Below are 16,963 nucleotides of genomic sequence, written 5' to 3'. Positions count from 1 at the left end.
TGTTATATTCCGATGGAAACGCTGTGTTGGTCCTCTGTTCACATCACAGAGTTCGCCAGTTTGTGGGCTTCTTGGATCCCGCGAGTGTGGCCATCAACACGTTGCTATAAGAAAAAAAAATCATCCAATTGTGAGAAATAATTCGTGACCCCCTGAATTTTAGAGATGATGAGAGAATGTTCACTTACTAGAATGGCTCCATGACCAGACTTCAGCTCGCTCATGTGCTCCAATACATACTGAGAATCAGTATATATTAATGCTCGGCGTCCATAGTTTGAGACGATGTCGATTGCCCTCTGGACTGCCATCCTCTCAAAATCATTGTGATCAACATTGTAACCTGCACTATACAATTTGCCTTCATTCCTGCACAGATAAACGATCAATTTAATTAGAACCTTAAGCAGCTGTATCCGTTATACAGTAGTGAGACTGATAACGCGCACGACTATACGTCTAGGTTGTTTTTCATGTGCGGGCGCGTCGACGTGTCCGTATCCTGGAATTAAGTTGATTTTTTTCAGAAAATGTGCCAATGTTCTAGAAAATCCGAGAATTTTCGCAAATTTTCTGTAAAACCGGCAAATTTTCTTAAAAATTTTTTTCATACCCCTGCATGGAAAGTTCGTACTTTGCTTCCTGATAAGGGAGAGCAGAGTGAGTATTTTCCACCCTGAGCGGAAAGTATTTACTTTCCTCCCGATCATTAGAAAGCAAAATACAAACTTTTCTTTGCAGGCGTCTTAAAAAATAGCATGTGCACCTCGGGCGGGAAAACATGACTTTCCGCCCTTGGTGCACAATATACTATAAGACCGGAGAATTTTCTCATATTTTATAAAAAATCAGGGAATTTTCTGATTTTTTTTTTAAATCTAGAATTTCAACAGGTGGCGTTTGGCCGATAGGGGTAACTCCGCGTATGAAATGAAACATGAAATTAAGAATATGAAAGTACTTTGGAAAATTTCTCGCCAATGAAACACTTTTCTACTTTTGTAGTTGAATATCAGAACTTTCATCTGAACACCATTTGGCCCTAAGTTTTAGGAATTTTGCAATGATTTTATTATTTAAACTTTACAGGTCTGAATTTGAATCTCGGTATTGAACCGTTAGAAAACGTTTTAAAAATCTAAAAAAAATCGATAGCTTACTTTTAGACGAAGATTGATGAAATAATTGAAAAACTGCAATTCTTCAAAATTACGCGCATTTTCTACGAATAATTTATAAACAATCAATTCTCCACCATAAAAATCATTTGTTCGGAAACGTAACAAATTTATTAATATTCAGAATTTCACCAGAAATCGATTCCATGCCTCAAAAAATAAGGTTTCCGAAAGTTTGAACAATTTCAATTATTTATTTATAAACAACGAATGTTTTAAAAAGTAATAATTCTGCGCAAAATGTGAGTGACACGTGAAAAAAAAATCAAAATAGAATTCGAATTTATTCATGATTTTGTCCTATTTTTCCCACGCAATTTAATTGACAAATTTGATGATTGAACATTTTGAATCATCCAATTTGTCAATTAAATCCTTAAGGATTTCCAAGTACTTTAACTATTTTTTCTTCCGTGAAATGCTTTTCTGCTTTTGTAGTCAAACATCTGAGCTTTCATTTGAGCTCCATTTAGCCCTGCGTTTCTGGACATTTTACAATGATTCTACTATTTAAACTTTACAGGTCTGAATTCGAATCTCGATATTGAATCGTTAGAAAACATTTTAAAAATCTGAAAAAAATTAGAAAGTTTACTTTTAGAGGAAGATTGATGAAATAATTGAAAAATTTAAATTTTTGAAAATTAAGAGCATTTTCTATAAATAATTTATAAACAATCAATTTCCCGCTATAAAAATAATTTGTTTGGAATCGCAAATTTATTAATATTCAGAATTTCACCAGAAATTCCTTTCATGCCTAAAAACATTAGGTTTCCGAAAGTTTAAGCAAGTTCAATTATTTATTTATAACCAATGAATTTTTTAAAAGATTGTAAATTAGCGCAAAAATTAATTTAAATGACGTTGAATATTCATAATTTTTTCAAATTTTTCTCATGCAATTTTATTGACAAATTTGATGATTGAATCTATAGTGTATTCTGCACCAAACGGATAAAAATACTTGGATATCCTCTTAACGATGTTTAAACAAGGAACAGAATCTTCGTAAAATGCAGGCAATTTTATGAAACTTTTTTCAAAATATTATTTAAACCATTTAGGCATCCCTTGCAAAATTTCAAAAACCCCAGGTTTTGGAAACGCTAAATATCAAAACGGCACCTATGAATGGCGGATATTGGGCTGCACACAGACAGTACACAACCCAATTTTGGCTTGTGTTAGCGTGTATATGAGAAGCCTAAAATCGTCCATATTGGTGAAAACGAGCGCCGCCATCGGTAACTAGCGGTCCCATTAGGACATGGATAATTTCAGTATTTTTTTCACATTGCCGACTGGTCGATAATGTAAGGAAAACGCACGAGTTATCGATGCTCCCTTTAACCTCATATATAGGTAGCAAGTTTAGAATTCATCCTTGTTGTTGCCATGAACCTGGGGTTTCAGAAATTTTGCAAGGGGTGCAAAAATGGATTAAATGGATTAAACAATATGTCAAAAAAATTTCATGAAATTGACTGCATTTTTCGAATATCCTCTTCTCTCCTGAGCGTCGTTAAAGATGTGTCCACGTCAAAAAATATCTCACTGCGCGAACTCTTCCTATCTCCATTTTCGAGCTAATCGGCAGAGACGAGGTGGAAGACGAGTTCTAAGAAATCAGTGGTACAACAAAAAAATGACTCCATTTTGAATTCCACGAATTCAGAATCTCAGGTGAGCGATTTTGTTTGTTTTATGTCGACATAAAATCGTAAATTTCAACCAATCACAATCCTGGATTCGGAATACTCAACTAGGATTGGTTGAAATTTATGATTTTATGTCGACACAAAACGAGCAAAATCGCTCCCCAGAACCGACAAAACCGGGAGAGTCCATTATAGCCCAGTTCCAAGAAGTCAGTGGTAGAATAGAGACTATCTCCATCTTGAATTCCAGGAATTCAGAATCTCGGAACCGATGAAACAGGGAGAGTCCATTACATCCTCAGTAGACACGAAAATTCAATGATTCATTGTTCTATTGGTTGAGTTTATTCACTGATACTTACAAAGGATGATTTATCCCAAACCAGACCCCTGTGGCACCCTTCGAATACTGACTGGAATTATTATGGATACCTGCGCTTTAATTATCGTAATGAACCAAACTTACTGAAATGTATCCATTTTGATCGCAGATGATTTGATTCTTTTTTGGAAAATTTAGTGTTCCTTAGCTCGGAGTCGAGATGTAACTGCTGCGGCGTCTGACGCTAGAATGGTGCGACGAACATCGGGGAAGTCCAGTTCGCAATCTGGTCGCTCAATGCGATTGGCTTAAAGCTACCCGGAAACCCCCCTCCAACGACTTCTCATTACCCACGAAATTGCTAAAACCGCCGTAAAATAAGAACGGTTGTATATATATATAATTAATTAACCTGGGATAGTTAGAGTTGCTTTAGTGGCTAGAGAATAATATTAATATAATAGTAGCTTCTGGGGGAAAGATTTTGGAAATTTCTTTAGGAGGATGAGATCTATTATTTCACAACCAATCTCAGCCCAGTATTCACAATCCAAAACTGTGATTGGTCGAAAAACGAGATTCTATATTATTTCGGCGAATCATTTCTGCTGGGGACAGGATAGATATTTGACGTTTTAGATTTTTTTAATCAGAGAATTACAAAAAAGTGTCATTACTTATAGAAATTCGGAAATTTTAATGGAAATGAAATTAATGCAGATCACTCATGAACGATATTTTTCCGTAGTGATTTTCACTTTTACGAGTTTGGGGCAGGGCCAATACCAATCCCCGGACGAGGAAAAGTGAAGGTCAGTACGGAAAAGTAGTTTTCACTGATTCCATTGGACTAACTATTTATGTAGAATTAATTCGAATTTTCTAGAAAATTCTAAATTTTTTATAAAAATTATGGATTTTTTTTAATAAAATTCGAGAAAAATCTCCAATTTTTTTAGAAATAAATTACAATTGTGAAGGATCCTTATCGCTGGTCGGTAATATACCGAAAAACAATGTTCAGTGAATAAGGAAACGGAAGACCATAGGGCCTACCCACGTAAAATTACAGCTGTATCAAAGATACAGCCACCCACAGATTTTTTTCGCACATAAATAACTGAAAGTTGACAATTTCCCGACCGTCAATTGACGGAAAATTGACTAGTAAAAAATACATTATTACTTCAAGAAATACCAAGCACTGCCATCGAATTTTTCTCGTTCCGACCAGCTCAACATTCTTCATTACACCGTTGGAGTTTCCTTTCTATGAAACCTCTAACCATCGCCTACAACGTCATAAACCCAAAAATGAAACTTCGCCGCTGCATCGTGCCCTCTTCCTTCCTCTCCCCCAAAAAACAAAGACAAACCTTGCTTCCAGTCCTCTGCCATCTCCGCCCTGCTCATTATACGTCCGTGCTCTTCTCTCTCTCCCACCCACAGTACTCACAGCACTCACAGTAACAAGATCCGGGAATCGAACATCATAGCGCCATCTGTTTCATTCTCCCCAGCTCACCAAACTCAGCGCGGCAGACCGCGCACACTACAGCGCAACGTATAGCGGTGAAAAAGACTCTGGGAGGGCAGTCACTCGTTGACAATCGACGAAAAAGACGTATCGAGCTATTGCAAAGGGATTAAATTAAAAACGAATGAAATATTATTAGAATGAGTAAAGCAATGATAAGCAGTCGGGAATGAGTGAAATGTTACTAAAAACATTTGTCATTTGACAGCGAGTGAGTTTATGTTCAGTGTTAATAACCATTTCATTCATTAATTAAATTGACTGAATCGTGGATGCAAATTAACCAGAAAAATGTGAATCTTCGAAAGGTGGAGAAAGTTAAATGTTTGCGCTAAACCGTTTGTTCCATCCTTTTTATTACTACAACGGAATTACCCGGGTTTTCATGGCTCTTCGTTTCACGGAGCGTTATATGAACTAAGCGGTGTTACAAATAATGTATGATTCGGTTCATTCGGTCTATTCAATCCTGCAGTTTTTTTTTTCAACGCAATTTCGGCGATTTTATGCATGGCAAACGGGTGAATGGGACAGGTAAATGGGGGGTTATGGAGAATGACTCCAAAATCGATCCGGAGGTGCGCGATTGTTGTCTTCGATCCGGTATTCCGGTTCGACTGTTTTCTCTCGCTTCCACTGCTACTTTTAATTATTTCGAAACAAACGACCAATTCTACAATTGTATTCGTCACGACTGGAAGAATTGTCTCATTAATCTCAGCTATTGTTTCAATTCAATCCACCATCCGTGTATTGTAAGTAATAATAACAGATTACGAGTCGGGCGCGGTTCGCTTTTTCATATGAAACCAGTGTGTGAATTTATTTCGGGCTTTACACGTCCTATTACTATACCTCGGATATTCCGATCGGAAACGTGAGATGCATGTAGAACGTGTTGGGGTGAGATGAGCCAGGGCGGGGGGGGGGGCGATTCCGTGATCGACTTTTGTTGGGAGTAGTGAAATATCTTATGATTGGATGGCGGATCGTAAAGAGGAGTTGAATGTATGCGCGCATTTCGGTGCATCTGTCCTGTGGATATCCGTTTTCCCCTTAACACCGATAAATCTAGTCTCCCACTGTTTGAAAAGATTTAGACACCTTTTTATTGGTTTATTTTCATCATGATGAAATAACGAATAATCCCATAAACGTAACTACAAGGTCTCATAATCTCCGAAGGATTTTCGTTGGAATGAGGCCATTTACGATTCTAGATTTATCTTTTTCTCCCCAGGGAATATCCAGAGAAGGGCAACGAAGTAAATGGAGAGAATTGGATGAAGTGGTGGGTGAAACGGCACTGGAGAAGTATAAAATAAAATAAGTGACTTTTGGGGTGGGATTGTCAAGTGTGTGGGAATTAAAACAAGAAGGAGCGAGCAAAGGGAGAGTCATAGGGGTTGTGGAAAAAGAGGGTTGGAAATAAAGAAAAAAAAGGGAGTGAAGAGAATTTCTCGGGCTGGGGGGGACAGAGGGATCGGTGACGTGTTCCCAGGGGGGTGGGAAAAAATAAGGTCGCAAGGATGACGGGGGTTGAGGACGGTAAGGGGAGTAGTGGAGGCGAGGGTACCGATGTTAGCGCCACCGATAAGGTTGGACAACAGAACGGCGCACCGGAAAAAGCACCCGTTGTTGCCGGAACCAATATGGAAACATTACCAAGACCCGGCAAACAGGTGAGTTGGATTTTTCGAGTAATAATTCATTGACCACTGATGTAAAGCTGCAGAACACCCCGAAAAAAGCGCTTCCAAATTGACCGACCGATCACTCGCTTTCTAATGCGTAATGCTTTTTTTAACAATGAAATATGATCACGGAACGTCAAGTTAACAATTTCCAATTAATTTTAGGTATTGCAACTATTTATTAACAACAATTCAATTGTTCAAATCGCCCTAGCGCCCAAACTATGAAAGCCGTACGAAAATCTTCGGATAAGGAATAATTTTTGAGTTTTGTCAATTTCCCATATCTTTCTTAGATTTCGAGATATAAGCAAGGAAAGAGTTGTGTGACTCAATACAGCGCTTCTCCATCGCGCCTCGCAAGCAGAGAGCACTATGTCGGGTCACGTAACTAGTTTAATGCTCATATCTCGGAATCTACAAGAGATACATAAAATTGAAAATAGACAAAAACTATTCCTTATTAAATTCTAAATGATTGATGATTTGAACATTTTCGTCTATTCTTCATAGTTTGGGTGCTAGGGCGATTTGAACAATTTAATTATTAATAGTAAATGATTCCGATCCCTAAAATTAATTGAAAATTGTTTACTTGACGTTCAGTGATCATATTTTATTGTTTAAAACAAGAATTACGCATTAGAACGTGAGTGGTCGGCACATGCTGAAAATCGAGGGTTTCCCATAGCTCTAATGGTGAAAAATTGCCTGCGATGTTGATTTTTTTAACGGCATTTACAAATTGTAATAAGGATTATCGAGAACATTGTGAATGTAGCGAATGCTGTGTGTTGTGCTTGGGTGGGTGTATGGAGTTGACATCATCAGATTGCGGTTTGAAACTGATGAAAAGGACATCCGTACGTAAATGAATGGCGGAATGATACAATAGATTTGACTTAATTAATTTTCGTTGATTATGAGCAGTGTTACCTGATCGTGACGTCACTCCATTTAAAATTGTACAGGTTTTGGCTATAAATAGCCAAAATCTGGTAACCCTGATTATGAGTTCATGTCGAAGATAAGTGATGTTAGAAGACAATATCGAGAGACTTTTTTTGCTTCCGAATGGGAGCATTGCAATCGTCCAATTTTGACAATCTCTGATTTTAATTGGAAATTATATAGAATGGTCTGAAGTGTAAAAATAATGTGAAAATAATATTGAGTAATTAAGTGGCTAAAGTAGTTTCAAAAAATCTGAAATTTCGTCAGATAATAGGTCTTAATGAAGATTAACTTTGTACAAAGTTTTGGCTCGATCGATTCAATAGTTTTTAAGAAAAAGCGATGCGTTTTTAAATCGTTTTCCGCAAATATCTTCAAAACTAGACGATCGATTTAGATTTTTTTGCTTTCAAAATATTCGTTTCGCCTTCTATCTTAATCAACCAAAAAATATACACTTGTCCGTACAAAGTTTACGAGATATTCCCATTTTTCCGTTTTGTCTAAAAAAAAACTTGGCAATTACTCTAGCGTGTGCAAAAATCGAGATATCAATTTGAAATTTGGACAGATTCTTCATCCCATGATAACATCAGTTATCAGCCATCAATATATTGATAGTCAAAAAAATGACATCACTCAGTGACATGCTCACTGTCCCCTGCTTGTTGATGAAAATCTTTTATACGTAATATCTTTAAAACTTCGCAAACGATTTCACTTTTTTTCAAAATATTCGGTTCGGTTCGGTGATTTCTATCTAAATTAATATAAACATATGTACCCGCTGATACAAAGTTTCCGAGATATTCCAGTTTTTTAATGGCAAACTTGAGTTTTCGAGATATTCCCATTTTTTAATAGAAAATTTTGTAAAAGTTCTGCTCGTCGTCCCCATCTTGTTTGTAGGAAATTTTCCTATCCACGCAGGAGGTACGCTGATGATTTCCTTCAATCTTGCTCCCGTTAGATAGTGGCTGCGTTCATCTCGAGAAAACGATGGGTTGGAGAAAAAAATGCCAAAACCTTTTCTGATATCAAAAGAATTTTCATGAAATTATTCATTAATGGATAATTCCACGATTACCGACTCGACATGTAATATGTTGGGTTGAGTGGTTTTTCGAGTTCCTCAGTGGAATGTGTTGGTGTTGATCAATATCAGAGGTGAGCGCTCCCGCTGAGTTTTGGTTTCACACGGAATACATTGTAGGATGTAATGGGAAAAGAGTGAGGAGAGTATCGGTCAACTATTGGCCGTTGGCCTAGGTCCGAGACCGTAATAGATCAAGCGGTTTTTTCCCTACCTCGATGCCAAGTCAACTTCAATCCCATCTCTTCAGAACCCCATTTTCTCCATTTACTCTGCTCTCTTTTGTTAGTTTCTTTGAGATGATTCCCGTTGATTTTTTATTTCGTCTGACAGATCGAATCTCAACTATGGTTGTTATCCTAATCACTTGAGTGCTCATGTCTGACAATGGAACATTCTTTATCTGTTTGGCAATTGGCCATCTGAGACTGGGCCTTTATCTGACTCGGCTCTATTCACATTCTTATTTCCTTTTGTTGTGAATTTGCGGTGCTATTCTCAATTCGCATTAATATTCAATTTGAAATGTAAGACGAATTGACTCAAATAGAGAATCTTTAGTGTCGGGAAAGCTTTTCCATAGTTGAAAAATTCCCTCAATGATTTTTCCCCATTTTTCCTCAATTTAACAATTGAAAGATTTAATATTCACTGGGATCTCATCATTCAATTAGCCGATTAATGATTTCTTCGCTTGTTAATTATTTTCAGTTGTCAAGTATGAAACGCACAGCTTAAAATTTTAACTCGATCATTTCATGAACATCAAGATCATACGAACGTTTTCAAGATCAAAAAACAAGTGAGAAATTGCTCTTGTATTGTATATAGTATAGTTATTTTTGGTAATAAATTCGTAAAATGCTTCCGAACGGTTATTTCGCACATCATTTCCTTCTATCATGTATAATTCATTGTTTATTTCATTTTATTAAACTGAATAAGATTTTCATTTACCTAATTTTATGAGATTTCAAATTTATTTGAATGTTATCAACATCATTATGCTTATCTCTTTTCTTCTATACAACCGATTGTCTTTTTTAAAAATGGTAATAGAAAAATTTCATTTACACATACTTCAATAAATTTGACACATCACATTTGAAGAAACCGTTAGAAATCTCAGTGTCAGGGAAATTCATGAAAAATTCAAAATTTTCAAGAATCATCATAAAAAACAATTTAACCAATTTAGTAATTGGTTAATTAAAATATAGTAATCATATGTTAACTTCGACTTGATGGCAGTGAAACAAACATTTTAAGCTATGATTGAATTCATTTGCAGCGTGATATTCAAAGATATCCCTGGAATTCTGATTTTCAAGAAATAGGAAATTTTTGAAAATTTTCGAATAAATCAAACTAACGATTATTGCTATCGCCTTCATCTTCGAACTCGGTGAAAGGGACATTCAAACAATTTTTTTTAACCATCATTCAATTAATTAAGTACATTTACTTTTTAGTTATCGTGGGGCAACCGATTTTCGAAAAAAAATTTAAAAAAACTAATCGATGAATTAAATTTTCACTAATGGCGATCGATAGGGCTCAACAATACCTACATTTGAAGAAAAAAAAGATTCAATTCCATGCATTCGTTAGCGAACAATTAAAGTAAAACTTTACCACACACATACGTACGGACACGGTCTACAAATGGAATTTTCGGACTTTTTGGACCATAATGGGTCGATATAACACAAAAAATCCGAAACTTAAACTTGAACGATTACATTGCTTCCATTCGGAAATAAAAATGCATCAATTCTCTTCCGCTCCCCCCGTTTTTATTGCTTTTGCATCTTTAACTTCCGCATTCAACATTTTTGTCGATTCGATGAATTCATTATTCCGCTTGGGCTCGCACACACCCCAGCATTATTCTTTATCTCGTCCACATCGAGATACGCGGCAGCGTATCGGCTAAGAAAAGTTTTGACTCCGATTGTACAAAACATCAGGCCGATCGCTGCCGTGTATCTATACACGAAGCAACTACCCCCTCCACTACCTCCGAATCATATCCATTAAATAAAATACAAACGTGAAGAGTTACATGAAAAATACTCTTAGTTACATTATATAAATTGGCCACAAGCTTCTCATTGATGTAACTATTTTTTTGTTCGAAGCAATATTTTAAAAAATACGCGCATAGCAACGGGTTCATATGCACATTCTCGCATTTCTCATCAACTCCTGTCATTTTTTTGTTACGGAGTTGGTAGCAGTGCAATACAACCACACGCACCAAGGAGGGAAGCCCGGGAATTTACAAATTGAATATGATGCACGAATGATGAATTCCACAGATATTTTTCATTCGAGTTTCGTGCACAAATGAATTCTCGAAGAAGCAAATTCAGTCGGAAAATCTTGAATAAATAATTAAAAGTCGGTGCAAATAACGACTGTGGAATAGAACTATTTGTTTTACTTCGATTGTTAATTGGAAAGATGATTTATCGTGTGAAAAATAAATGAGCCGAATTGAATTGAAAATGAAAAAATTTACAGGATATAAAAACGATTCCTTGTTTATTTTGAAAAAAATAATGAAATCTCCCTAAAAAAACAAAAACACATGTTTTTGTAAAAAAACTGCGCCAAGAAAAAGTTTTGTTTGGTTCTTACTGGAAAGTAGAAATTTTTGAAAAATACAAAGGAATGAAAAAGAAAGCCAAGTCAGCAATGTCGAATAAACGAAAATAATGCACAATCAGATTTCTATAAGAGAAATAGTTTCAAATCGAATGAGGATTTTAAAAAAATTCTTGATGAAATAAAAAATTAGTAGAAGGAGGACCAACGTTCTTGGCGCGGAGTTTTTCAACTCATTGTCTAGTATCAATTTAATTCTCCATCTTCTGATCCGCGCCAAGGACGTTGGTCCTCCTTCTACTAATTTTTTATTTCATCAAGAATTTTTTTAAAATCCTCATTCGATTTGAAACTATTTCTCTTATAGAAATCTGATTGTGCATTATTTTCGTTTATTCGACATTGCTGACTTGGCTTTCTTTTTCATTCCTTTGTATTTTTCAAAAATTTCTACTTTCCAGTAAGAACCAAACAAAACTTTTTCTTGGCGCAGTTTTTTTACAAAAATAATCTTCCTCAATGAAGAACATCGATTAAGATGCATCTGACATTTCTCAAGACCTCCCCCAAGATTCTACTGAGGTAAGGTCAACGCTCTCAATCTTTCGAGAGCTTCTTTTTCTAGGTGCAAAATTTCAATGGCAATCCCCACTGGGAAAGCTAGAAAATAAAGAAGTGGGGACGGCGACACCCCCTGCCTCACTCATACGCATGAAAAGGTTCATTGACCCCAGACCGCTTGCACTTAATCGTCCAGACTTGTCATTATCTTGAACGAAAAAAAAAATAAACTTAGGGTAAAGCATCTTTGATGTGAGAATGTCAAAAACCCGTGAAATCGAACAAAGATTTAAATCACCATTAATGCGAAAGGGGCAGAGGGAGGTTAACGACCCTCCAGTATTGTCATGTTTACAGTGGCTTTGATCTTTGGAGGATATGGAAAATGTGCACGCATTCAAGAATTTTTTTCACTCAGTAATTATCGTTACACTTCTGCGAACAATAGAAAAAGGGCAATTAAGGGGACTCATCGGAATTGCAATTATTCTCCACTGTTGAATAAATTGTCCAATATTTCACTGCTAATTATACTAATTGTCATCGTTGTTACTTTAAAATTAGCCTAAGGGGATATTGCTCATGAAATTTTAAATGCATGTTCAAAATTGAAATTAATCATATTTTTTGCGTCCGCATGGACGCTTCGGATTTATCAAGTTTTTACATATTCTAATTATGAAACGTAAAGAAATAATGTTTTTTACAATATGTCTCTACGTATGTATGTGACAATTTCGGTTTTCGATAATTTATCTTTAGAAAATGAGACATGAATACGGTGAAATGCATCGATAAAAATTTGCAATCTTTGGCATATGAGTGCTAGAAAAGAAAAAAAAAAACAAAAAACTATCATTATATTTTACTGAAAAGAATTATTATTATTTCAAATAATTGATTACCGTAATCAAAACCGTTTTTCGTAACAAACCGTGAATTCCAAAAAAACTACATTCTCAAAAAAGGCAGGCTATGATTGAGCTTAAGTTATTTCGTGCAAAACATTTAAATAATGACATTCATCCGGAATGCATATAGAATGTCTGTAATCACAATCAAATTATTTATGAATTTTCCTAGAATTTTTTCAGGTTTCCTTTTCAAGTTATTAACGATTGAAGTCGCTCCTTACACACGGGCTCTTATGGAGATTTTGTTGTTTAGCATTAAACCCCGTTATCATCTGAGCTGATAATATAGTTTCATGCTAAAGAGAAAAATCTCCACAAGAGCCGCTGTATAAGAAGCGACTTTAATCGCTAATAACTTGAAAGGGAAATCTGAGAAAAAATTTGGAAAACTCATAGATAATTCTATTGTGATTATAAACATTGTATATGAATTCCAGATAACCGACGTCAGTGACCGTGTGGGCTAGACGCAAGTCTAGTGTGTGAAAGGTTGTGAGTTCGATTCCCAATGGAACCGAATTTTTCAACGGAAGGCTCCGGTGAGCGGGAAGTTGCTAATAGAGTAACCGCCTGTACCGGCATGGGTTTGCTGTGGTTTCCCATGCTACTCCTATGTTCTATAGGAGTGCCAATGCGCTACAGTGTAGAATCCACAGCCGCATGCATAGGGTTGGATAGAGTGCCGAAATGAGACCCAAAAATAGGACTCAAAAGGCCGTAAAAAACATGAATTCCAGATGAATGTCATTATTTACCTGTTCCTCAATATCTCCGGAAATACTGCACCGATTTCAATTTTTTTTCGAAATACTTAACTCGATGGTCTCTATCGACATTAATCATAACATATATACTCGTTTATACAAAGTTTTCGAGATATTGCCCTTTTTCTGTTCAAAAAAAGTTTTGTGCGCAGGATAATTAAAAAAAATGGAAATAGCTAGTTGAAATTTGGAATAATTCTAGCTCTTATGATACTGACGGTTGTTTTTTTAAGGGCGCAATCGGTCAAACGGTTTCGACGAGATATATAATGTTCTCTGTAAATATAATTGATCTAATATCTCACAAACTACTCGACAGATTTGATTTTTCTTTCAAAATACTCATCTGGACGGCTCAATCTAGATCAATCATAATATGTGTGAGCGGTTTTACAGATATTTAACTTTTTGTGTTTCATCAAAAGGTTAAATAACTCCCTGTAGACATCCTCTAGAATGTGGTTGTGGTCGTATGCCTATCACAGGAATAGGAAATTGCTACGGATCACTCGTACGAACATTCGGAAGCTTACCACCGATAGAATTGGTAGAATTAAGGAAAATAAAAAGACTAATAACGCAAAAGGAACAGTCACATGCTTTCTGTCGGATAGATTCGAACCACTGATGACGAATGATGACTGATGATGAATGAGAACTCGAATTTTAAAACTAGAATCAACAAAATGTGCCCTTTTAATGCCGACGTTCACAAATAAGGGTTTCAAGATTTTCAGGAAAATCCAAGAAAAAAAAAAATAAATTGAAAGGAAAAAAAGCAATTTAAAACACTGAGTGTGAGTTCTGTCTGTTCTCTTACTAAACAGAATAAGAAATAAACTGTTCTGAATGAAAACCCCTTTCTTATAATTATCACGAGCTAACGGTGCAGAAAAACCGCGCACTTTGACAAAGGGAAATGAAACTTGAATAGGATACTCAATTCAATGGAGATTCAACACAATATTCACTCGGATTTTCGCTCCTTTCTATTGAGCCAAAATGCGAATTATCATTCAATGTTCAACTCATTTTTTCAATATCAATACAAAAAATGGAATGATCATTCCTATCACTTCAGGGATGGCCATCAATCTTTCGATTTTTCAATATTAAAATGATTTCCAACTTACATTGATCAAGGTTTAAATATATACTAATTGAATTTAAAAAATAGTAAAATAATTGATAATCTAAATTTTCAGTTGATGATGAATTACATATTTAAAATTATGGAACTATAAATTTTCTATTAAATAGATAATACTAAATTTCTTATAAAGGGTTTCCGATTATCCAAATAATTGTCAATCTTCCTAACTCAATTACTGATTAATGAATGATTCAAAATTTAACGATTTAAATTGATGATTACTTCAATAACTAAAATTTAAAAGTGATGTTCAGTAATTGATAACTTAATTATTTAACAGTAATTATAATTTATGGATATGGCTATTCCTGTACCACTTTTCTACTCTAAATGCGAGGTGAAATTAATCCTCTATTAGGGCTGAGTTATTTCCAATTTTCATATTGATCCTGATTGGCAGGGGATCTACTAATGGCGCATTAGAGGCTTTCTTCATTCATCGATTAATTTATTACATAGCTGCCCTCTGAGTTCATCCTCATATTATTAAGATCGTCAATTATCCGTCTTCCGCATTCACTATTGATCCAATCGATCGGGGTCAATTAAGAGCGAGCCTCATTCAAATCTCTCCCTTCTAGCTGAATGAAGGAACAGAAGATATACATTTCCGAGTTTATTTTAATTAATTTAATTATATGAATCATCAAATTGCTGCGTTTATAATGAAGAATTTTAATCTTCTCAATGACGTAACATAAGAGGGATAATAGATAGTTTTGGGAAAGTAAAAAGGATGATTAAATTAATGGCGACCCTTTTAACAGGACGATTTTTTTCCTTCATGGTTAATGAAATTGTTTTCCATGTCAGCGCATATAACTGGTAGAAAGTACAGACGTGGATATCGATTTCAGTGTTGGCTATTCAGGCTGGCGCCCTGCAGCCAAATGGCCTTTTGTCACGAGCATCGATGCTCCTCTTTGTGCTCCTACAAAGTTTATTCTTCGAATTCTGGGTTTTTCAAATCTCTCAACGTCATCACACAAATGCAATCGCGCTGTCAAATGTATAACTAATCATTTGATTCCATTCCTGTCGTTGAATCTTATTTTTGTATTTTCAATCATACCTCGTCAAATTAGCTATAAATCTATTCATTTTTGCTTCCGAATGGAGACTTTGTAATCGTTCAAATGGAAGTTTTGTATTTTTGGTGTTATATCGACCCAGTATGATTAAAAAAGTTCAAAGTAGTATATTTTGATATGGGTGAGGCGGAATTTTCACGAGTGTGAAGTTGGCGGCCGGAGGCGAAGCCAAGGCTTGCCAATCACACTCATGAAAATTCCCGTCTCACATGTGTCGAACAATATTTTCGTTTACGAGTAAACGAAAAGGCACTTTTCGGCACGAGGTGGACGTAGTAGCAATGTTAAAATAGGGGAGGATGGGGCAAAACGGCCCCCCTTCAATCGTCAATATTTTCCGATTCAATAATCCGATTGGGATGAGTTAGAGCTCGTTTTGAAGAATGAAAAATTATCTTCAAAATGAAGTTGAAACTGGGAATTTTCACAACGTCATTCACAAGTTATTGACAATTGAAGGGGGGCCGTTTTGCTCCACCCTCCCCTAGTATATTCCAATACTCATGGGAAAAGTGTTTTTTCGCTCGTGGGAGGTTTTTAGCACGAGCCGATGGCGAGTAAAATAATCTCACGAGCCATAAAACGCTTTTTCCATGAGTATCGAACAATATTTTTCATCACAATGTGTGGAAAAGGGGCGTTTTAGGCATGCGAAGCGTGCCTGAAAAGTTACTTTTTCGCACAGCGTGATGAAAATGAAATTTTTAGACGTCGTCCATACGCGTGTGTACACGTATGAAAAAATTTAATAGAAAATCTTAACGAATTCGCTGGAAAATTCTATTAAAATTCGCTAGGAATTCTATGGGGATTCTATTAAAATTCTAGGGAATTATCGTTAAAATTCTATTTGTTTTTTGCGCAGATTCTGTTAGATATTTTATAGGAAAAAGTCAATAGATTTCGACTTTTCTGTTTGAGTTTTTCTCTTGAGCTTTTTTCTATTAAAATTATTGGGCACCGATTTTCTAATTTTTTTCTGCTATATTTTGTTTTGTTGTGCATTAGAGGAGACGAGTGAAAAAAACTCGGGAAATTCATGCCCAGGTATTCTTATAGAAAAAATTCCAAGAGAATATTCATACAGAAAAATTGAAATCTATTGATTTTTTCCTATAAAATATCTCATAGAATCAGCGCAAAAAATGAATAGAATTTTAACGAGAATTCTCTAGAATTTTAATAGAATCCCAATAGAATTTCTAGAGAATTCCAATAGCATTTTCTAGTGAATTCCCTAAGTTTTTCTATGGAATTTTCTCATGTGCGTGCACGTATGTAGCCAAATTTATTTCAATTGTTCGCTAATGAATGGGTGGAATTGAATCTTTTTTTTTTCAAATGTAAGTATTGTTGAGTCCTATCGATCGCCATTAATTAAAATTCAATTTATCGATTAATTTTTTTAATTTTCAAATTGTTTCGAAAATC

At 35.5% G+C, this 16,963-nt stretch overlaps 1 protein-coding gene across 8 annotated transcripts in view; it reads left to right on the top strand.

Moving 5' to 3' along the window:
- The first annotated feature begins 4,741 nt into the window (after positions 1-4,741).
- Positions 4,742-16,963, top strand: part of LOC107038477 (microtubule-associated protein futsch) — a 115,631-nt gene continuing 103,409 nt past the window's right edge. For 7 of the 8 annotated variants that reach the window (XM_015257579.1, XM_015257578.1, XM_015257577.1 and 4 more), the window contains exons 1-2: positions 4,742-4,909; positions 5,939-6,380. In XM_015257579.1, the coding sequence (XP_015113065.1) occupies positions 6,228-6,380 (153 nt within the window). In that variant the 5' untranslated portion in view covers positions 4,742-4,909; positions 5,939-6,227. Of the gene's footprint in view, positions 4,910-5,653; positions 5,707-5,938; positions 6,381-16,963 lie in introns of those variants that run through there. The other variant, XM_015257575.1, reaches the window with a different exon arrangement.

Source organism: Diachasma alloeum, unplaced genomic scaffold (assembly GCF_001412515.2).
Source record: "Diachasma alloeum isolate Michigan unplaced genomic scaffold, Dall2.0 Dall_scaffold_00284, whole genome shotgun sequence".
NCBI classification, from domain to species: Eukaryota; Metazoa; Arthropoda; class Insecta; order Hymenoptera; family Braconidae; genus Diachasma; species Diachasma alloeum.
This window is presented reverse-complemented; position numbering and strand designations above follow the sequence as displayed.